This window comes from Periplaneta americana, chromosome 3 (genome assembly GCF_040183065.1).
Source record: "Periplaneta americana isolate PAMFEO1 chromosome 3, P.americana_PAMFEO1_priV1, whole genome shotgun sequence".
Classification (NCBI taxonomy): domain Eukaryota; kingdom Metazoa; phylum Arthropoda; class Insecta; order Blattodea; family Blattidae; genus Periplaneta; species Periplaneta americana.
Genome location: NC_091119.1, coordinates 33,393,193 through 33,416,893, shown reverse-complemented (window position 1 = coordinate 33,416,893; position 23,701 = coordinate 33,393,193). Strand labels below are relative to the sequence as shown.

General features: G+C 36.5%; 2 protein-coding genes and 1 non-coding gene across 3 annotated transcripts; 2 read left to right on the top strand and 1 right to left on the bottom strand.

Moving 5' to 3' along the window:
- Positions 1–2,171: 2,171 nt before the first annotated feature.
- mRpL4 (mitochondrial ribosomal protein L4) lies at positions 2,172–11,742 on the bottom strand. Its single transcript, XM_069820256.1, has 6 exons — positions 11,344–11,742; positions 8,674–8,891; positions 5,740–5,964; positions 4,445–4,554; positions 4,291–4,364; positions 2,172–2,412 (listed from the first exon to the last, which is right to left on the bottom strand). Exons 1-6 carry the CDS (start codon positions 11,498–11,500, stop codon positions 2,264–2,266), a joined length of 933 nt encoding a protein of 310 aa, XP_069676357.1. The 5' UTR covers positions 11,501–11,742; the 3' UTR covers positions 2,172–2,263.
- A 282-nt stretch (positions 11,743–12,024) lies between these two features.
- Positions 12,025–23,359, top strand: LOC138695903 (DNA replication complex GINS protein PSF1-like). Its single transcript, XM_069820257.1, has 6 exons — positions 12,025–12,429; positions 13,147–13,211; positions 15,466–15,561; positions 18,172–18,262; positions 18,417–18,533; positions 23,146–23,359. Exons 1-6 carry the CDS (start codon positions 12,358–12,360, stop codon positions 23,287–23,289), a joined length of 585 nt encoding a protein of 194 aa, XP_069676358.1. The 5' UTR covers positions 12,025–12,357; the 3' UTR covers positions 23,290–23,359.
- Positions 19,641–19,713, top strand: TRNAY-GUA (transfer RNA tyrosine (anticodon GUA)). The gene has a single exon. It is a non-coding gene; the product is annotated as a tRNA-Tyr (tRNA).
- Positions 23,360–23,701: the final 342 nt, after the last annotated feature.

The following is a 23,701-nucleotide window of genomic DNA, read 5'->3' as shown; positions in this document are numbered from 1 at the left end:
ATTGCGCAAAAACCAAATGCTCCTACCAGTCATACTGGAGTGGGGATTAAGTTATGTAGAACAATGACATCATGCATGAGATGAGAGTGAAAGTGCTATGAGGTGCGTTCAAGTTTTAAGGTCTCCAATTTTTTTCTGACACTTGCCCTAAAAATTTGAAACTTCTGCCACTTCTCAACATAATCTTCCTGCGGATGCAGGCATTTTTCACTATGTCGATGATATGGCCGCTACAAACATTTCTTTAGGGGTCTGTTTTGACCACTGGAAAATCGCTGATGCAATAGTGGCGTGACTGGAGAATGTATGACAGCGGAGTGTGTCATTCATTGTTGGAAAAAGCCAAAAATCGCTAGGAGCCAGCTCAGGTGAGTAGGGAGCAAAGCAACTACTTCAAATTTGTTTCCATGAAGAAACTCTTGTGTTATGTTTTCAGGTCCTCATTCAGGATTGTGTGCACAGATCCCATGGAAATGCCAACTTTTGAGGTGATATCTTCCACAGTGAACCAGCGATCCTCCAGAACAAGTTTTTCCAATCGCGCCATCATGTTGTCAGACCGGATGGTGCAAGGCCAAGATTCTTTCGGCTCAGTGTCATGTGACACTTGGCCTTCTTTGAACTACAGCGCCCACGAACACACATTCATGACATCATTACTACATATCTCAACTGACTAAGAATTTCAATGGGTGTAGCACCATGTAAATGGAGATAACGAATGATTAGATGCTGTTCCTGTAATGAGAACGTCGCCATTTTAAGTATCAGAATTGTTTCTCACTCTAGCTACTACCACTAAGTTTCTGTGCTGCCATCTATGTCACGCATTCACAAAGAGTGCTTGCGTCTTTTAAGCCGAACTCATGTTTCTATCAGCTCCCAGTTCTGCGAAAAAAATCGGAGGCCTTAGAACTTCAACGCATCTCTTATGTTTTGAATGTTGCCTGGCTATAGTATTCTGATTGACTGGTGTACAGGTGACGTCAGTCTGAAGTGTAATATGCTTTGAGGACAGGGTCAAAAGGCGCACCAGAAGGATTTCACCAGAACCTTAAACCCACCTAGCTGAGTCACAATACAGTATACTCTCGATTAACCGGGCAAATGACTGGGAAGAGAGACTGGATAATGCGAAAAAACGGTTAATACGAAAGTGCATGCCATCAGGAAGTAGAAATGGTTGTGTGTGTATATTGGCTTGACGAGAGCTGCATGGACAGATGACAACATTGCCAGGGTACATGAAGTTGTACGAACTGATAGGCGATTAACAGCCAGAATGATAGCACAGCACAAGAATTGAACATAATAATAATAATCTGTGGCACTACAGCACGTGAAGGGCCTAGACCCGGCTGCTGGCCTCATGCCCACATGCCAAAGCAGAGGTGGATGATCATTCAACCAGAATGGAGGTATCGTGTGGTTAGAACGATGATCCCCCCCCCCTCAGCCGTTATAGCTGGTAATTGCAACCGGATTTCGCTACTTATCATAGCTCCCCAAGTGCATCACGATGCAGGGTGGGCACTGGTCCCATACGCTGGCCGAAATTTCATGAGAAAATTTCTTCCCCCATGAGGACTCGAACCAGCGCACATTCCGTAACGCGAGTCCTAGGCAGGATGCCTTAGACCTCAACGCCACGGCGCGGGACACAAGAATTGAACATGAATCAAAAAACTGTTCATCTCATTCTAACTGAAGGTCTGGGCATGAGAAAAAATTGTGCAAAAATGGTTCCAAAAAATCTCACCGGGCAAGTGAGATGAATGGAGAAATGTGGCTGCTGATATATTTCAATACTGCAGTAGTCTACATATTCCCTCGGCCTTGCTCCATGAGACTTCATATTTTCAAAAGGGAAATTAGTTGTCAAAGGACGCCATTTTCAAACAGAAGACGTCCAAAGGGCCATAACCGAGGCATTAAACAGGGTCTCAAATGACTTTCACAGTTGCTACCAGCAGTGGCAGCAACGTTGGAATAAATGTGTGCAATCTCAAGGGAACTACTTTGAAGGTGATACATTGCAGTTGGTTAAAAATGTAAGTAAAAGTGCTTTTTAAACCAGTCTCATTATTTTATCTGACCTCTTATGTGTGGTTCTGGCTAAAATGTCAATCTGAAGGAAACTGCTATGCAATCTCTTGAATAAGAACACAGTAATTTATGAATTAAATTTATTTCTAAACATTAACTGAACATTAATTGAATATACAATTCTTTTACTGTATACATCACAATTCAAGCTTCCATTTCAGCCACAATGATTTAACATGTACTTCTTTGTAACCTTCATGTAGTCAGGTCTGTTGAGCTGGAACAACAGTTTCTCTTCAATCCGATTCACAGCTGCCATAGTGAGTACCAGTGTGTCATGTTTTAACATGCTGTATACATTCAGTCCTGTAGATGGAAATTTAAACATTAATTGCTGTTATATTATGCTAACAAACATATACATTAGAACCTTGATAATCTGAACACATTACTGAATGTACTTACAATACCGGAAAGCACATACTTCAGGTAGAGTAATTTCATAAATTTGATAATCCGAACACCCTTGCTGGTGTCAATTAGTTCGGATTATCTAGGTTCTACTATAACTCTAATTTCAAATGATAATTCTAAAAAGTCGTAAATTAATGTAGACTTGTGGAAAGAAAAAATGACTGGCTTTTAAGATGTCTTCATAGCAGCCCTGCTGTACAGATGTACCGAAATTTTGCATCATACTACTGTATCTTTATGAGTCTGCTTACAGTTTTCCCTCTCAAGCCTTTGGAATGAACCGAACCCTGTTCTGACATTATCTGTTCCTAATAACTCAAGAAGGAAGAATCAATGTCAAGATCCACTGAAGTAACATTACATGTAATAAGTTGGAAATATCATCAAATTAAAATGTACCTGGATGATAAAAATTGTTCTATTGCCACAAATAAATGATTTTCGTAAATATATATATATATTTTTTTAATTTACTCTAAATCAGCATCAATTCCTTTCGTAATACATTGCATGTTTTCTTTTATTTTCATAGTCACTTTCGCCATAATACTCTCATGCATGTATTACATTTATACAGGATGTATCGAAAATGGTGATCAAAACTTCAGGTATGAATTCCTATTATGTAGATAAGAAACAATCAACACTGTGTCCAGAAATGTATTGTTGCCGCATTATAGAAGTTACAAGTACACTAAAGTATGTTTGTTTGTTGGAATTACTTTATTAATGATGCAGCCTGTGTACATTTGCTTACAGGAACAGTTCAAAATGTCCTCCTTCTGCCTGAATACAGACTGCAGCTCGTCATCTCAATGACATCCGGACATTCTCCCAAATGTCTGGCATAGCTCATACTGTCTGACTGCATTCCAAAATTCGCTAACGAAGAATTTCTACATCATTCACAGGGATCGAAAACACAAGCGCCTTCAAGTGCTCCCACAGGTAGAAATCCAGTGGGTTGAAATCTGGTGATCGTGAGGGCCAAGCAATTGGTCTACCTCGTCCTATCCATCAGCCAGGGTAACGTGCATCAAGGTGTCTACGTAATAAGACTGAGATGTGGGGGAGCACTATCAACATGTGTCGCACATTTAATTCCAGCAAACAAAAGTTTTGGAGTACACAATGATATTCCTTGTCATTGCTAATAACGCGGCAACAAAACATTTCCGGATCATGTTGATATAACTTTTTTTTCTCTACATATGAGGAATCTATACCTGAAGTTTTGCCCACAATTTTCGATACACCCTGTAGAACAGAAATTGAAACACTGTTATTGTTGCAGGCAGTTCAAGCATCAACCAAAAATAATCCCAACATATTCACCAAGTAATTCTGATTTTAATTATTTAATTTAACATGATATATACAGTACAATAAATAAATGGACGATTACCATTGTTATCGGAGATTATAAGGAAGTATATAACTATAGAATAGCAGAAGCATGTGTGAAATACAAAAAAAACATCGATTTCTGGAAATAATTTTCTCCATAAGAATGGAGATAACTTTCTTCAAATGTTTCTCGAGGAATATTTATCCCATATTTCGTAAGTTTTCATTTCAATCAACATCACTACTACCTCTCTTCAAGAGTTCTCAACATCACTCAGAGCACATCTTGAGCCCATTGTATGGACTTTCTTTTCGGCCTCTCTAACTAATGACACACTATAGAACTTTCGTGATATGTGGCCACGTGACAAAATTGCATAATCTATTTGTGTTTACGTATGTACTTTCTTAAAAGCTTCTTACCATAAACAGGCATTAGATTAATGTGTTGTATTGAATCACTTGCAGCAGTTATATTCCTTGGCATTATGTCCATCCTGAAATAACATTTAGTTTATTAAAATGTGGTAAAATCAAAACGCACTAACAACTGGCACGCAAGGAAATGAAAACATACTCATCTACAATAAGAACTGATGGTCCCCAGTTCCGACTCTCTACAAGATCTTCTATATACTTCGGTTCATCTGTTGGGATTTCAAGAGAATCTACAATATGCAGATCATCCTGAAACAAAAATGATAAGATTCTGTTACATGCCACTTGTACAGTTGATTTTTCCAAGACAAAATGGTGCAATCTATTATTCCTATTTCCTTTCAGTGTTCTGCCATGATTTTGAATTCTTCTTTATCTCCCTTCCCTAATATGCAGTGCAATTCATAATTATGTGCTGTGGAAACAGAACACGGAGTCTTAGGTTCGGAAATTATATAACTGAAACCATAGTAAATGTAGGTAAAGTTTATTCTGAACATTGAAGAAGCTAATAATTTGGAAATACAAAGGAGAAATAATAAGATTTCAAAGACAATTCGAGTAGGTGGACCTACTCGAAAGGGGAAGTTAATACAATATATTTTGGTTTAATCTTCGATATACTGTACACATGAAATAAATGTGTGCAATATATTTTGGTTTAATCTTCGATAGATTATTCACAAATCAGTTTATTTAGATTATCTCAAAACTTTAAAAAGTGGACTTAGTTCCTTTCAACAATAACCGATTCAACTGTATAATCTGCACAGTATCTTTTAGAATTTGCGAGATGATTTTTTGAATTTAAAAAGATGATATTGACAATTGTTTTAAAAAATTATATGTAAATTTTGGTAAAGAACTCCGAGCACCAAAAAATAAACCTGCCACTGACCAATTGAAGAGAGGGTTGTTATACTTGGCAGGGAATACAAGGTTCATAAATGGCCCTCTTTTCATGATCAACCTGATGATAATATTTATTCAAAGCTATAGCCTCGCAGAGGGATGTTTATCTGTAACTAGCTTTCATTTTTTGGACAAACTGTCATTATAACATGGGCCCAAATGATTCGATTATTACAATTCTAATAATTCTCATAATTTTTTTTGGATGAAATTAACAACAATTGATGAAGTTCCATTGTATGTGAATAACAATCAAACAACCAAATTATTCTCTTCTATTGCACTCAAATGCAATTTACCTAGCATAAGTTCTATCTATAATTCATTAGATACAATAAATCACTAATGAATATGGTTTGGGACAATCTTGTATAGACCCAGAAACAATATTTGGGCCACCTGAATTTTCCAAGTTCCAGTTATAACCTACTGCACATGCTCAGTGCGCACTGAGCATGTTATAACTGGAGAAAATTCAGGTGGCCCAAATTTTGTTTCTGGGTGTGTACCAAAACAACTCACCTGTGCAAGTTTCACTGAAAGACAAGATATCAGACCGTAGACTCTTGTATAAAATGGTAGCATATAGAAATAAGTCTGTGGGGATCGAGGACCATGGGCAATCCCTCCTCCTTTCCATAATGGTGACCTTATGCTACCATGACGAGCTCTTCCAAGACCTTTCTGTGGCCATGGTTTCCTGCCACCACCTGCAACTTCAGCACGAGTTTTTGTGTGATCATATCGCTGTAACAGAATGTTATGGTTCTGAATCAGATTAATTTCATCTTTTCCATAGATATTTAAAATACTGTTTCTAAGAATGTTTTAATCGTAATTCATTACTAACAGATTAATACAGAACTATATAAAAATGAGTTGAAGCAAAACAGTAACTGCTAAATTTAAAAAATGTATCTGTGTATAACTGTGCATAACAATGAACAAACTCACATTAAGAATAGACTGAAATACTAAAACAATTGTCTTTAGAGACAATTAATATTAGATACCCTCCACAAAACTGGCTTCATTTATACACTGACGGATCCTTGATCTCCAGAGAACAAGGTGCCGGTGCAGGTGTTACGTGCTCTCTTTTCTCACTTTATAGATCTCTTGGGTATGGAACAACAAGTTTTGATGGAGAAATCATTGCAATCAGTGAAAGTCTCAGGAATCTTCTATGCCACATCAGTAAATTTAAAAATGCAGTTATATTGTCAGACTCCAAAGCAGCTATTCTATCAATAGTCTCTAAACACACACCTTCATCTCAAACAGCAGAAATAACTAAAATGCTCTCTCAATTAATATCACTCAATAAAAGAATTGTATTCCAATGGATACCATCCCATTGTGGAATCCTGGGAAACGAGAATGCGGATGCTTTAGCAAAGAAGGGCAGCACTGCTACTTACAAACCTGTTACTAAATCTACGTATTACTCTGTGAAGAGATTTATTAAATCTACAGACTTAGACTTCAACAAACAAAATTTGATAACACAATCCCAAGGGAAAAAATGGAACTCTCTGCATCAAAATCCACAGTTAATTCCCGATTTACCACGAAAATCGTCTGTAGCTGCATTTAGATTGGCAACAGGCCATGATTGTTTGGCCAAACACCTGCATAGAATTGGAATAGATCAGTCCCCTAACTGTCCATTGTGCAACTCAAACCAAGAAATGGATTTGGAACACCTCAAAATCTGTGCTTCATTGGCTGGTCATGATAATATCTTTGAAAAATATTGGAGTGCAAGAGGTCAAATGACTTTATTGTCAAACGCCTGGCATTAGAAAACAACAACATTAAGAATAGACACAAAAATTATAGTACACTATCGTAACTCTCCAAAAGAACTACACCAATGCCGCAGAGCAAGCTCACAATCCCTATCTCAAGAAGCATTTAGGCAATGAGGAAAGCCAAGGATTTTTGGCAAGGTTGTTGTAATTTAACCTGACCGGGGGGGGGGGGGGAACTCTATAAAACTCGCTTATTTATACTTAACTTTATGACATAATTAAACAACATACAAGATGTCAAGGAGTTTTGCTTATAAATTATACATATTTACTAGTTAATATAACAATTTATTCACTTCCAAAGTTACTGGATTAATAGGCCTACTGTATTTTATTGTAAAATGAAATGAATAAGACTAGGAATCTTAGGTAAATAAATATTTCATCTGCACTCAAACAGATACTCCAAGGTTCACAGAAGGTTTCCTGAGCATATATTTTTAATTTTAATTCCCATAAAAAGTTTTCGTTTAATAATTTTCGACAAAAGCCCCATTTGAGATCAATCACCACCAGAAAGTAATACACATAAAAATTGATGTCACATTTATGATTCTGCCTTAAAGCTATCATAATGCTGATTCAGTAAGCAATTATAATTACTTACCTACAATTAATTCTTATTAGTAAACCAGTATTTTGCAAAGTGTGTGTCTAATGCCTACCCACTTCATTTGCGTGATTCGGGTTGTATTTTGCAAAGTTAAAATGCCTATATTTCTATATTATGTTAAGATATTACTTGAATATACTTATGTAGCAACAAAACCTATCTAAATTTAAATTTACCGTACTTGATTTTGCGCTAGTCCTTCAAAATCGTACAATTCAGGTGTCACTCTATTTAATATTAAAATATCAGTATAGAAAAAAAACTCCCCTACCCCCACAAAAAAAAAAGCTACTGAACAGGTTATTTTAAAAAATACCGGGTTTTTCTCAACTTGTTTTTAGGCTGGGGAGAAACATACACATAGGCAGAATCGCAGGTCGTTACATGTCGCAAATACTAAATAGATATACAGGATGGGAGTAAAATAACCTTGCAGATTGAAAGGGACGATGGGGTACAGTGAAATGAAATGATTAAATGCACGGATAAATTAGAAAATTAAGTTTAAAGTTTCAGCAGTCTGACAATATCGCCGCGAACACATGCTTCTTGTGATATAGATGTAAGAGATCAACAAACTCAGTGTGTCTCGCTAGATGAGCAGTTTTCTGGCGCTGTGTTGCAACTAACTTGCAGAGTGCAATTGCTTGAATTTAGAGGTTTTTAAAATTAAATTTACACGAAAACCGTCCGCAATATTGAAATATGCCAGAGGGATAAATTATTCTTTATTAGTTTTCCTATCAATATCGACAAAAATCACGATCCTACTCTCAATAAGAGGTTGTTAAACATGTGAGAAAAAATTATTAACCTTCCACCAATATATATTATGATTTTTTGTTACGTACAAGATGAGCTATTCGCTCTGAAAATCTGCAAGGTTATTTTACTTCCACCCTATATATTAACGATTTTTTCTTTTGTTTCTAAATCACATTCTTTTAATTCATGCAGGAAGAAACTTTATTTTTTGCCATGCTATTCTACCATTACACAACAAAGTAAATAAAAGTTTATATAACTTACCACTTTTTTGTATTTAGTTTGCCATTCTATGTTTTCATGAATTATATCAATTCTTGGCTGTGCACCAAATACATCTGGATGTAGATCGATAATTCCAAGTTTCTGTTCTTCTACAGTATTGAAATTTTCAACCCAAACTTGTCTTACTTTTTTGTGAGCAGGAAGGTATGCTAGTGTCCTAGAGATTACTGGAGAGAGTGAAGGACTGTTGCTAGAAACTAACAAAAAAATATGCATGTTAACAACTGCACAAATTGCTACTGCATTGAAGTACAGGTTATGACAGATTAGTTCTATGGTAATCCTATAGAAGAGAACATGGGTACCATACTTAGGTAGCTATTTCTTGTACATGCAAGGACAGCAGCCTCACCATCCGTGATGCCCATTCGCAGTTTGGAATGGATTGATATTGAACTTCGCATGTACGAGACGTAAGATAAGTTATAGGGGAGATGTGACAAGTTCGTACTATGGAGTGGTGTGGAAGTGCAGGGAAAGGGGGCAGTTCTAAAAGAACCTTATGTTTACTGTGGTTTTTATAAGAACCTTCGGTAACCTTCCATTTTCAGAGCCTAAACAATTTCAGACAGCGACATAAGGGCATGGGTTCGATTATCACTTGGATTACCGAGGTTTTCACCCAACTGTAAGGCGAATGTCAGGTAATCTATGGCGAATTCTCGACTCATCTCGCCAAATACCATCTCGCTATCACCAAAGCCATTGACGCTAAATAACTGAGTAATTAATACAGATCGTTAAATAACCAACTTAAAAAAAAATAATTTTACTCAAGATGATTCTGCATAGGCCTATGCACAACATGAACGACGAGGAGGTTGCTGTTTTGTTTGTGCAAGAGGTAGACCTATGTAAGTACAGGACTAATTTTCTGTAGGATTGCCAGCTTAACAGATATTGCTACTGGTCTATTTATTTTTTTATTGGGTTATTTTACAACGCTGTATCAACATCTCAGGTTATTTAGTTTCTGAAAGAAATGAAGGTGATAATGCCAGTGAAATGAGTCCGGGGTCCAGCACCGAAAGTTACCCAGCATTTGCTCGTATTGGGTTGAGGAAAAACCCAGGAAAAAACCTCAACCAGGTAACTTGCCCCGACTGGGATTCGAACCCGGGCCACCTGGTTTCGTGGCCAGACACGCTGACCATTATTCCACAAGTGTGGACGCTGCTGGTCTAGAGAAAATACTCGTCTTTTATGAAAACACTAACTTGGTGTTAGTTAAATTAACTGATTTATAGTACTACCATGTAGTGGCGAAGCTAAGATATAAATACTGGCTAGGCTGAGAAAATTCTGCTTACATTGGTTTTTTTTATAGAGCAGATGTTTGTCGACTTTTCAATCAAAATTTCTTGTGAACCAGACCCCACAAGAAGATGATGACCAATCATTTTCATCCCCAAACAAAATAGGCTACCTAGGTAAAACAATATAACTTATTTGTTTCAGAGCACCGTGTTAGCCAAGGATATTTCTTATACCATGAAAATGGAAAATTTCTATTTTGTTTCCATCCATTATTTTAATATGTAAATGTGGTGTCAATGTCCTATCTTTGTAAGCACATTTTGTTTCATATACATCCAACTTGAAAACGGTTTAATCTACCAGTACAAATAATGACCTCAATGTTCTCTCAGTATGAGCCATTTTACGCAAAATTAATATGTAACACACACATGAATGCACTTTTGATTAAACTAAACTCAACTCAGTGCTTTCAGAGAACACCAAAATAGCACGACGCAATATTGTGATGGAAGGCTAGCCTCCTTTCGTATGGAGATGTAACGAATCAATACGCCCTTCCCGGTCTCCCTTCAAGCTTGCGAGTCAAGGTCGTAGCCATGCCTTTAGAGGCTTTTGCCACAAGTCTCACGGCTCGCACTGCTCTCTCCATCACTGCCTATATTGAACTTAATATATGGAAGGATCTAAGTGTAATCAAGTAATCAAGTGTTGCGATACATCATTATTATGAACTTACAGGCCTACTGTTACTAGAAATAATAACTCAAATTTTTTGGACACCATAAGCCTTAAAGGCCTCTTAAGAGCTTCGCCACTGCTACCATAGATCGCTATAGCTTAGATGTTTGTATATTATATAAGATACTTAGGGCGATATACCACCAAGAAAATAAAATCAATACGTCAACTTCTGAGGAGCAATGAGGATAATTTTTCGTTAAACGGATAGATTGCAGAAGGTGTTCAAGGTGTCTACCCTGAACCTGTTGTTGCAGTGATTGTTGGATTCTGTCGAACATTTCAGGTCTGTGTGGAATTTCATCAAAAACAGCGAATCGCACAATCAGGTTCGCTCTGGCATCACCTGGGATGGCGTACACGACGCTCGTCACATACCTCCAAAGAAAAAAAATCTATGAGCATTAAGTCAGGTGAACGCGCTGGCCACACAAAAGGTATCGCTCTCCCTATCCATTGCTCCCCGTAGGTGTTCTGGTGTGCTCGTACAACCAAGCTGAAGTGCGGTACGGCGACATCATGCTTGAATCACATGTCCCTGCGCATCCTCCATGTACCGCTATGAGGACTATCACGAATGTAATCAGGTTCAGGATAGACACTTTTAACATCTCACCTGTATGTTACATATAGGCCTATAACGTTATTTACCGTTTTCATTTTCATCTGAAGCTGTGGACGTAGAGTTGAATCTATTTCGTTCACATGTAAAGTTATTTATTCTACTGTTCGCAATAAATAGAGTCCTCGATAACACATCTGAACGTAGACGAAGATAAATACGACAAACATGTGTCAAGCTTGCCATTTTCAATATTTGACCAGTCGCCAAACTCAACAATCCACACGTATATAATCCAACGATTAAAGCAATCACATCGTTTTACTTATAACATTACACTTGTTAAGAATGTAAGATATTAACCAGAGCTGAAAGTTTCAAGCTACAAAATGCTGAGGTTCACATTTACAATATAATGTATGTGCTACATAACCAAAAAACATTCATATAGAATTGAACACTACTAAATCCTGATCAGTGGCAGTGTTGCCAACCAAAGTTTGTAGAAAGTCGCCAAACAGTAGTTTAAAGTCGCTAGATTCCTTATTATCAATACAGAACGTTTAATTTTTGTCGCTGGAGAGTACTAAAAATACCAAAGTCGGGGGCTTTTGATCCTCAAAGAGGCAAAATAATCTCTTTATACTGATAATATAATATGAAGTTAGCGATTTCTGCACAGCGAGTTTTCAAGAATGACATTGCTAATGCTGAATCGTGTGATACTACTGGAAAAGTCCCATCTGCGCAGTGTCGCCATATCAATACTTTTCCGCTAGGTCTGGTGCTTTCTTGTGTTAGTTTAGTGCTTAAAATTTGTGAAACTTGTTTGAAGAATATATAGATATAACGTATTTTTTAAACTCATAGCCAAAATAATCCATATTACATTGATAACATAACAATTTAGTTACTTCTGCTCTGCTATATAGCGGGTTTTCAAGAATCGAGTTGGCGAAGCTGTATCTGCCAATCTGCCATCTTTGTTGTGGTTATTTCTGCGAGACGCGCGTGATCCAAAGGAAACTGTCTCTTGCAGTTGGAATAATAAAATTTTAGCTTATACTTTATTAATACTGTATTTTTGCACACACTTCTACAACATGTTTGGTGAAATAGCATTCGAGTTGATTAAAGAACTTCATCGTTCACCCGATTCGGTGACACTGTTCAATGTAAGTATGGTAGTGTATGTTCATTTTATGTGCTTGTATTTCGAAATTATCGTTAAATTTACAAAATTATTCATGTTATTAATTTAGAACACTATACAGAGTTATTATTACAAAGTATTTAAGTATTACAATGTAATTAAACTAACGAATTTTCATAATTGCACCAATTTAGGCCTATGAAAATTTGGGAAACTTCATCTTCAGCGGCCACAACAAAACATCGCTGACAGGAGACCGGGGATTGTAACAAGGTTAGAGTGGGTTAGATGAGGGGATAGCTAAGTGACAGAGGACTGTGTCATGGTTAGAATAGGTTAGATGAAGGCAGAGCTAAATGACAGGAGGCAGAGGACTGTGACAAGGTTGTCACTTAGGTGTCCCCTCATCTAACTTATTCTAACCTTGTCACAGTCCTCTGCCTTCTGTCATTTAACGCTGTTACGTTATGGCTGCTAAAGGTAATTTTTACCAAAAAATGACTCCGTTATCAGTATCTGAATATGATGTTTTATTTTTCGTGTGTCACATCACTGCTACACACACATATTCAAATATTGTTTCTTAGACATCGGCATTGATAGAGTGCTTCGCATGAAAATATATTTTCTTTATATACCAAGAATGAAAGTAATCTGTTAATGCAGAAAGATAGTAGACCTAGGTATGTAATAGGGAACAAATGTGCAGTTACAATTATTTTCTTATTTATTTTTTCAGGAGGATGCAGTTCGTAAAGTACTGGATGAAATGAAGGCTTTATTTGATCAGAACTGGAGAGATGTGTAAGTATTTAGTGAACAGTTTAAGATAATGCCTTTTGAAGTATGTTGTAAGTAACCCTCTGTAAACGTTCAGTACTTGCTTATTTTAATGTAATTCGGAGAGAAATTTTGTCTTGGTCATTGATAATTCTCCATAATAGCTACACTAAAGAGGTACATTTATTTATTTGTTTTTTATTGTCTCACTCGCTTATTATTCACTTATTTTTATTTATTTACTAACTCAATAACTCATTGATTGGTTGATTGATTTATTTGGTGAAACTAGTGCTAAGGTAGTTCCGGTGATTTTGGAAGTGAAAATGGTTGAATTGGTAAGGGGGAACAACTGAATAATACGCACGGTAGAGCAACACGACTATGCTGGCCACTAGTCACTGAGCCATACCGAGCTGTGTGAAACAGAAGACAATCGAAATGGTGGTAGTGAAATTCGCGACTATATTCTTAAATAATTGACTCCACTAGTCAAGTCCAAGATTTATGGTATATAACTGCGGTGTTTTGAATACACTGAAAGAAAGTGCAAATGGAGTAAGATCTTATAATAGTTATCACAACGAAATAAAGGAAAAAAGAAAAAATAGGTGTGGTTCAGGGAATATCATTGAAATGAATGAAAGTAAATTTGCGGTTAATGTTTGCCAAAGCGCTAACTACGTAATTATGACCGCATTGCCGTTTTATTTTTGGTCTAGTGAAAATACCTCGTCATATAACATTTTTGTATTACATACGAATAATATTCAAATTAAACAGTTTATGTTTTCTAGTTACAAATTATTTATTAAGTACAATATGATATAATTTAAATTAATACATGGAAAATGACATGAAATATTATGTTTAAATTAATAAGTTTCATCATGTGTGGCTCGCGATAGGAACAGTTTGTGCATGCGTGGATGGTTAATAAAAACCTAAACTAATCAAACCTCATCTTCGTATATGCAAGATGTATAAACCAGAGAAAGAAGAAAATAAGAAAAATAACAATATCTGATGCTAACATGACTATATTTGAAAATATTGATAAGGAACAACATAATTCTAAATGAGAATATATTTCAAAATTCTTTTAAAGAACAACATAATCATAACGAGAGTATATTTCAAAATATTAATCTGCCTTATCACTGTCCATCCGTGTGTCTAATTTAGAATAATATATGTATTTGCTCATCAAACCCTACCTATCCTTGTCGCTAACAGTGGTGCTGTTGGTAATGATCAGTAGAGAGAGAAAAAAAAAACAATTTTCTTCTCCTAACAATGCCACGTGCCAACATCAGGCCATTATATTGGCGACATTGTGTATGTAAGTTCTATTTGGTCGTAACTGTAATGGCACGGTTGAAAGCTACCGTAGCTAATTCTCCACTTTAGCGGGTAAGGGACTTTTGTGGAGATGCCCTGCACGTTCGTCTGTCTCGATGCCCTGCACGTTCGTCTGTCTCAAAGGAGCCTTGCTCACACAAACGCCGAAAAATGGCTTCAAATGTTGTGTGATGTGGGTAGTGCTGTCTGTCAGGGTATGTGGCTCCGTACATCTGTGCTGCCTCTCGACTGTTTCCACCTGCTTGGCCATACACGAATACCATCTCGACTTGTTCCTGGAATGAATACCGGACCATTGTGCTTCTACATTGCTTAAATCACACTATCTGCAACACACAAAATGCACACTACAAGTTATGAAAGAATTAATATTTGAAGAGAAAAACTCGCTCCGGCGCCGGGGATCGAACCCGAGTCCTTGGTTCTATGTACCAAGCGCTCTGAGCACTGAGCTACGCCGAATTCAATCCACAGCATCGGATCGAATTCTCCTCCTTCAGTTGACATTGGCCATAAACGTCAACATATATGCCTAACATGGAGTCAGGCCATAAAGGGAAACACTGAAGGAGGAGAATTCGATCCAGTGCTGTGGATTGAATTCGGTGTCGCTCAGTGCTCAGAGCGCTTGATACGTAGAACCAAGGACTCGGGTTCGATCCTGGCACCGGAGCGAGTTTTTCTCCTCAAATATTAATTGATAATGTTACAGATATTATTCTGTATGACAAATTAATAAATCTATAATATTATGAAAGAATGTCGTCAGTGACATCTACCTTGGAAACTATGCATTTCCATACACAAGGTGATGTGAACTTTTGTGCTCCATTTTCAGTCAGAAATCATCCCCTGATGAAGTTTGTCGGTGGATTTAAAACTCATCCTGTATATATGTTTGTTTTCTGTGTTTCAGGAGTATCCACATGTCCGGAAATCAAGACTATCTCTCAGGAGTTCACGTGCGTCATGCATCTTTGGAAAGAAATAAGCGATGTCTTTTAGCATATTTGTAAGAGCTTTGGTTTTACTACTAATTTTAATGACACTTGTTTATTTTGTCTGGGCTCATATTGTCTCTTAGGTAACCATCATTTAAAGGCCCTAGAAAACCTAGCATAGGTGAAGGTCTCTGAATGTTATTTATATTGCCCTCAGAAAGTAGTTTATAAATTGTTTGGTATAATCAATCTGTGGGAGGGAGTATCACCAAAATAATTGTGGGTAAGCTTCTGGAGATGAAATTGCCAGGGCTGTTTATCTCGTTTGATGCAAAGACAGGCACAATGAACCTATTTATTTATTTATCTGTTTATCTATTAATCTATTTCTACTGGCAGAGTTAAGGCCTTAAAGCCTTCTCTTCCACTCAACCAGTATAAGAACAATAGCAAATATAAAAATGGCAGAAATACAGGAACAACATACAATTAACTTACTTACTTACTGGGTTTTAAGGAACCCGGAGGTTCATTGCCGCCCTCACCACATAAGCCCGCCATTGGTCCCTATCTTGAACAAGATTAATCCATTCTCTATCATCATATCTCACCTCCCTCAAATCATTTTAATATTATCTTCCCATCTACGTCTCGGCCTCCCTAAAGGTCTTCTTCCCTCCGGCCTCCCAACCAACACTCTATATGCATTTCTGGATTTGCCCATACGTGCTACATACCCTGCCCATCTCAAACGTCTGGATTTAATGTTCCTAATTATGTCAGGTGAAGAATACAATGCGTGAAGGTTCTGCATTGTGTAATTTTCTCCATTCTCCTTAACTTCATCCCTCTTAGCCCCAAATATTTTCCTAAGCATCTTATTCTCAAACACCCTTAACCTATGTTCCTCTGTCAAAGTGAGAGTCCAAGTTTCACAACCATAAAGAACAACCACATACAATTAATAATAATAATAATAATAATAATAATAATAATAATATGAGCAAAAAAAAAAGTGTGTGTGTGCACGCACGACAATTCGAAGTCACACAAAGTTTGTGTGCACTCGTGGGTCTCTGGCATCTTGTCAGCTCACTCGAGTTGTGTGTTGGTTGAAGTTCCTGGGTAGCTCAGTTGGTAGAGCACTGGTATGTTCAACCAAAGGTCCCGGGAATGATACCCGGCCTCGAAACAATTTTTCTCTTGAAATTATTCAAAACTTGATCAAACTTATATTAAGCACACCAAGGAAAAAGTGGATCAATACAGATATCAAGTCACACAAAGTTTGTGTGCACTCGTTGTGGGTCTCTGGCATCTTGTCAGCACACTCGAGTTGTGTGGATATAAGGGGAAAAATTGAGATGGTGTCGGGTGAAGTTCCTGGGTAGCTCAGTTGGTAGAGCGCTGGTATGTTCAATCAAAGGCCCCGGGATCGATACCCGGCCTCGAAACAATTTTTCCCTTGAAATTATTCAAAACTTGATCAAAGTTATATTAAGCACACCAAAACAACACACTAAGGAAAAAAGTGGATCAATATAGATATCAGAGAAATACTCCTACATTTGTTAGATCGCAAGGACGCTGTAATCAAATTTAGGATTCTAACAGGTGATGACTGCTTGGCACACCATTTGAACAGGATGAAAATATTCGACACAGACACCTGTATGTTATGCAACACAGACACTGTAATGAATTCAGAACACCTACTTCAATGCAGCGCCCTAAGTAAAGACAGACAAAATGCATTAGGAAGCGAGGAGATAAATAGTGTAACTACCAAGATCCAAGTCATTGGAAATCATCATATTATGAGATTGCACCATATTTTCCCTGGTTGAGTGGAAGAGAAGGCCAGATGGCCTTAACTCTGCCAGAAAAAATAAAACTATTATTATTATTATTATTATTACTACTACTATTATTATTAAACACAGAATAAATATGGGAAATGCCTGTTATTATTCGGTTGAGAAGCTTTTATCATCCAGTCTGCTGTCAAAAAATCTGAAAGTTGGAATTTATAAAACAGTTATATTACCGGCTGTTCTTTATGGTTGTGAAACTTGGACTCTCACTTTGAGAGAGGAACATAGGTTAAGGGTGTTTGAGAATAAGGTGCTTAGGAAAATATTTGGGGCTAAGAGGGATGAAGTTACAGGAGAATGGAGAAAGTTACACAACACAAAACTGCACGCATTGTATTCTTCACCTGACATAATTAGGAATAGGAACATTAAATCCAGGTGTTTGAAATGGGCAGGGCATGTAGCATGTATGGGCGAATCCAGAAATGCATATAGCGTGTTAGTTGGGAGGCCGGAAGGAAAAAGACCTTCAGGGAGGCCGAAATGTAGATGGGAAGATAATATTAAAATGGATCTGAGGGAGGTGGGATATGATGATAGAGAATGGACTAATCTTGCTCAGGATAGGGACCAATGGCGGGCTTATGTGGTGAGGGCAGCAATGAACCTCTGGGTTCCTTAAAAGCCAGTATGTATGTATTTATGTATGTATGTATGTATGTATTATTATTATTATTATTATTATTATTATTATTATTATTATTATTATTATTTTCCAACAAAAGTACCCACTTTCGACAGAAAATAAAGTCCTTGCTTGTTTGTCATTGTAGTTATATGTCTAGTAATTCTTTTTCAATCTTTCAGGTACAATCGCCTTACTAGAATACGACAGATGAGATGGGAATTTGGAAGCATTCTCCCACCAGAAATAAAAAGCAATCTCTGTGAACCTGAGGTTTGTTGAATATTGACATTTCTTTTAAATTTATGCTAATCATTTTGTTCATTCAATTTATTGTTCTTTTTTTGTTGTTGGTTGTTCCTTCCATTTTTGTTTATTTCTTTTATTGTTTATCAGTATATTTATCTTTGGAAAATAATTATTTCAGATTCAGTGGTTTAATAACTACAGCAAATCCCTTGCAAATTACATGAAATCAATTGGAGAGAATCATGGCTTGGATCTCACACAAGATATTAAGCCTCCAAAAGCTCATTATATTGAGGTAAGGACTATTTATTAAATATATAAAGAGAGATAATTCTCTTCTCTGTAAATTCTAACTATACAAGATGTCTCATAAACTTTGTTACAGTCCCATAACTAGCATTTTTTAGCATGTCTAAAAATACTTTTATATTTACGTTATAGGATTGACCAGAGCCTACTGTTTGGAGTAGTTAGCAGTTACATAATATGTTACAGAAATTCGTACTAACACAGAGTTATGTTTTTTTTTTCTTTAGTGGTAAACACTGTGTTTCATTTCATAAATTTGTTACACTCTTCATCCTATTCAAATGACATAAACATGAAGTACCACATTGTGGATTTATTAATTTGTCCTACAGAATAATATCTGTGATATTGACAATTAATATTAGAGGAGAAAAATTCGCTCCGGCGCCGGGGATCGAACTCGGATCCTTGGTTCTACGTACCAAGCGCTCTGACCACTGAGCTATGCCGAATTCAATCCACAACACTGAATCGAGTTTCTCTCCTTCAATGTTTTCCCTTTGTGGCCTGACTCCAAGTTAGGCATATTTGTTGACGTTTATGTCCAATGTCAACTGCCAGCACTGGAGCGAATTTTTCTCCTCTAATATTGTTACGGCCTGGGTCTGGTTGCTCGAATAATTTGTTAATAATATGGAGTAAACAATATTTGCAACCAACGAATAACCCCGCCATGGAATGTTATGATCGGGATGGTAATCTCTTTGTTAAGGTTATTGAGGAAAAACACATACTATAAACTTAAATTCCCTCAAAGGAACATTTATTAACCATGCAACAGTAAAAATGTTGTACTGGGTCGCCACACTAAAATTCGAACCCCGGTGCCGGGGCGAATTTTTCTCCTCTAATATTAATTGTCAATATCACAGATATTATTCTGTAGGACAAATTAATAAATCCACAATATTCTCACAGTTAGCAGTGCATGTAACTGCGGAATCCCGGTCAAATAAGTCACTCAGCTGAATGCGCCCCTAGTGTAATGGCAGTTGACATTGTACATAAACGTCAACATATATGCCTAACTAGGAGTAAGGTCACAAAGGGAAACACTGAAGGAGAGGAATTCGGTCTGGTGCTGTGGATTGAATTCGGCGTAGCTCAGTGGTCAGAGCGCTTGGTATGTAGAACCAAGGACCCGGGTTCGATCCCCGGCGCCGGAGCGAATTTTTCTCCTCTAATATTAATGAAGTACCATAGTTTTGTATTGAGATCATTAACAAAACAAAAACATTTTTTAAGATCTTACGTGCATTTTTAGCTATTGAAAAATACCTTTTAAAAAGGTAATATTTCAATACAAATATTCATTTATACCACTCAGATGGTCGTAATTAAGGATATGTAATATTCTAATTTTAACTAAAATCTTTTATTTAATATTAAGATTATCTTTCAAGATTTAATCACAGCCTAGTACTGGGTGTTCAGTTCAAAGTGTGTCATGGCTCGCTGTATGCCGTCATGTGGCTAGTCGATGAGCCTAGAGAATTCAATCTTCCTACACTTCCACAGAGGCGTATTACCTATGTGCCAGAGAAGTTGCCTAGCAAGTACGGCGTTCATTCAGAAGAGTACTTACTGATATGTACAGTAATGCCGGTAATGTGAACTGTTTGGAAACACGTACTGAGGTGAGTTTTTTTCTTACTATCGGGATATGGGGAGAGGGTCAAGACGATTACTTACGTATTTGTTGACATTAACTTCGGCGGTCAACATGGACACGGAGCATTTGATTTGTGTTGTGGAATGTTGCAACCGATGATAACAAATACCCTGCGTACGACTTGCCCGCGCAAAACACAGTTCGAAAGAGGTTATGGTAGCACACAGACCGTACAGACCGCCATCTGTTGCTACGATGTTCAAGTTACACTGTACACGTTCTCAAGTTCAGATTGAACGCCTTGAATAATAGGCAACTTCTCTGACATAAAAGCTGAAACTCGCTTCAAATCGCTGACTCGCAACAGTGACGTCATGACACACTTTGAAATGAACACCCAGTATATACAGTCACGAAGCTCAATATGTAGTAAATATGCGTCCATAGATAGTTGCTAACCACTAGGATCGTTTCTATCACCTCATTACAGACAGTGCGAAATAGTACCTGCACAGCTATTGTTCCTAGCAACCTCAACAACTCAACCTTCGCAACTGTATATACTAGACTGATTTAATTTTGTTTTTTATATTAATGGTGCTTAGTTATTACATTTTATTTTTACAAGAATATTAATCTTTAATTCATTATATTATTGCTATTAATTTTCGGATCTTTGTGTTCATCCTTAATTGGACAGTGATTAGCAATAGTGATCCAAGCGCCAAAAATCTGTTTCGAGATATTGGCCATTGAAATAAATCTATTTTTTTTTTTTTATTTTTTTTATTTTATGCAAGAAGTATTATAACATTCATACTATTATAAAAGATAACACAAATAATACTAAAAAAGGCTAACTGATTTTTAATAAGAGACCAGCAGTTGAATTAATATTTCAAAGAAAAATAAATAAATAAATTTTATGCAATAAACGAATTTTTGCTTATAAATAGCAGCAAAATTCAGATATCGCATTCTTGATTTTTCCGAGTTAAATTAACCTGCCATGAACAGATTTGTGCAAATATCTCTTTTTTTTTTTTTTTTTAAATTGTCAGTTGGTCTAGTATTGCGTAACTCCGTCCAATTAAGGCCAGACGATTTATTTTCCTTTAAATCTCTCTCTCTGCAATACACCTTTCGAAATCCACTTGCTTCAATTGCGATTATTTACATGAGAGGTTACTTGACATTGTTGGTGGCCAGGTGTGTTAAAGCCAAAAGTGCACTGTGATTAGTATGTGAGGTTCTTGGCACAAGTGTAACTTTCTGCATACTACAACATACCTTCAGCATGTGGTAGGAATCTTCGCCTTTGACAAATCATTTAAGTTAGATGAATTACTGGGGAACTGACGCTGTAAAGCACCTCGACATTTCCCCCCGTTAAAGTAAGTATAGTGCATATCTCTTTCAGTTCTTCGGTAAAAAATCTTGGCATTCACATGGATAATAATCTCAACTGGGACATGCAAATCACAGAAACCTGCAGAAAAGTATATATTATTATCCATGTCCTAAAAAGGATAAATGTTCATCTTCCCTCTTGCTTAAAAAAGTTCCTTGTGCAGATGCTTGTATTTCCCTATTTTGACTATGCTGACATTTTACTGACTGACCTTTCCAGCGACAACAAAACGAAACTTAATGCGCTCATAATTTGTGTGTACGTTTTGTAAGCAATGTTCGTAAATATGATCATATTACTCCATCCCTGGAAACAATAGGTTGGCTTAAACTAGATAAGAAAAGAAATTTACATTCACTTCTCCTTCTCTTCGAAATCTTGAACTCTTCTATTCCTTCGTACCTGTCGTCTCGCTTCACTTACCTTTCTTCCCACCACAATCTGAACACACGCTCTCACCATGAAACAATACTAACAATACCATCCCATCGCACCTCCTCATACTCCTCTCTTTCACAATAGCCCTGCCAAGACTCTGGAATTCGGTACCTGCTAGCATCAGGAACTGTCGAAATAAAATTGAATTCAAACGCAAACTTACTAGGCACTTGGTCAGTAATTGAGACTCGTTCAGACATGGTTTCTTGTAAATAGTCCTCTTAATCTATCACAAAATATCTGAATATATGATAATTTCATCACTATAGAATTTTGTTATTCTAGGTTTAATTTGTAATTCAGTAAATACAAAAATATTCTTTGTTCTTAACTTCTATGATAAATTGTCTAGCTTTCATTAATCAGGTAATCTTGTCGTACTTTAATTTTTATTGTAATTGTAATTGTAAATTTAATATTAATTGTAATTTTATTCTTCATATTATAGTTGTAATCCCCTGGTAGAGGGGCAGAGAAGGCCTGATGGCCTTATCTCTACCAGGTTAAATAAATAAATACTAAAAATACTAAAATTTATAAGTTGTTTTACTATCTGTATCAATTAATTCCCGATTTACCACGAAAATCGTCTGTAGCTGCATTTAGATTGGCAACAGGCCATGATTGTTTGGCTAAACACCTGCATAGAATTAGAATATATCAGTCCCCTAACTGCCCATTGTGCAACTCAAACCAAGAAATGGATTCGGAACACCTCAAAATCTGTGCTTCATTGGCTGGTCATGATAATATCTTTGAAAAAAATTGGAGTGCAAGAGGTCAAATGACTTTATTGTCAAACGCCTGGCATTAGAAAACAACAACTATCTGTAAGATAGAAATTGTAAGAAAATATATTATAAAATTAGCTTGAAGACTGTTTAATTTCATATAGATAAAAATTGTTGTTGTTCAAATGCCTAGACATTTGGCAACGAAGTCAATAGTCCTCTTGCACTCCAGTATTTATGAGGTATAGAATTTTCTTTTTGTATGGTTGTGCATCTTCCTAAATGTTCTAAGTTCTTGGGTTCATTTGAATTGTATAACACACAAAAAGGAAAGCTAAGTATTCCAATCCTGGATAAAAATTGTATGCATTAGTATAAATTATGTTTGCTTTTATCTGTTTTATAGGTTCGATGTCAAGTCGATTACGGCAAATTTGAGTTGGATGATGGGGAAATAGTGCTCCTTAAGAAGAACAGTCAGCATCTATTACCTCGTGCTCAATGTGAACCTCTTATCCGGCAAGGAATTCTAGAACATGTTGTGCACTGACGTGTATATTATGCAATTGTAGAAGAACTGTGTACAATATCAGATGAAATGAAGGTATTTTTTATTCTAATTCTGATGTAATTTTTATTTTATACCTGTACAAAAATGTTGTTAACAAATATTGAAATACGTCAAGAAGAATTTGCGTTTTTCAGCTGTGTGTTCAAATTTTATATATCTGATGTTTCGGAAATACTTGCAGGCTCCATCATCACATCTTATGAGGACCTGAAAGCTCTTTTATTCTACTTTGAACAATATTCTGAGCTATCCCAAAGAACCAGGTACCCTCCCTCAATTATTTGTCGATTTTTGTACAATTTTTATAACATATATTATTATTTATTCATTATACAAATTTATTATTTAGTCATTATACAAGGTGTTTCCGGGCTAGTGTTACACACTTTCA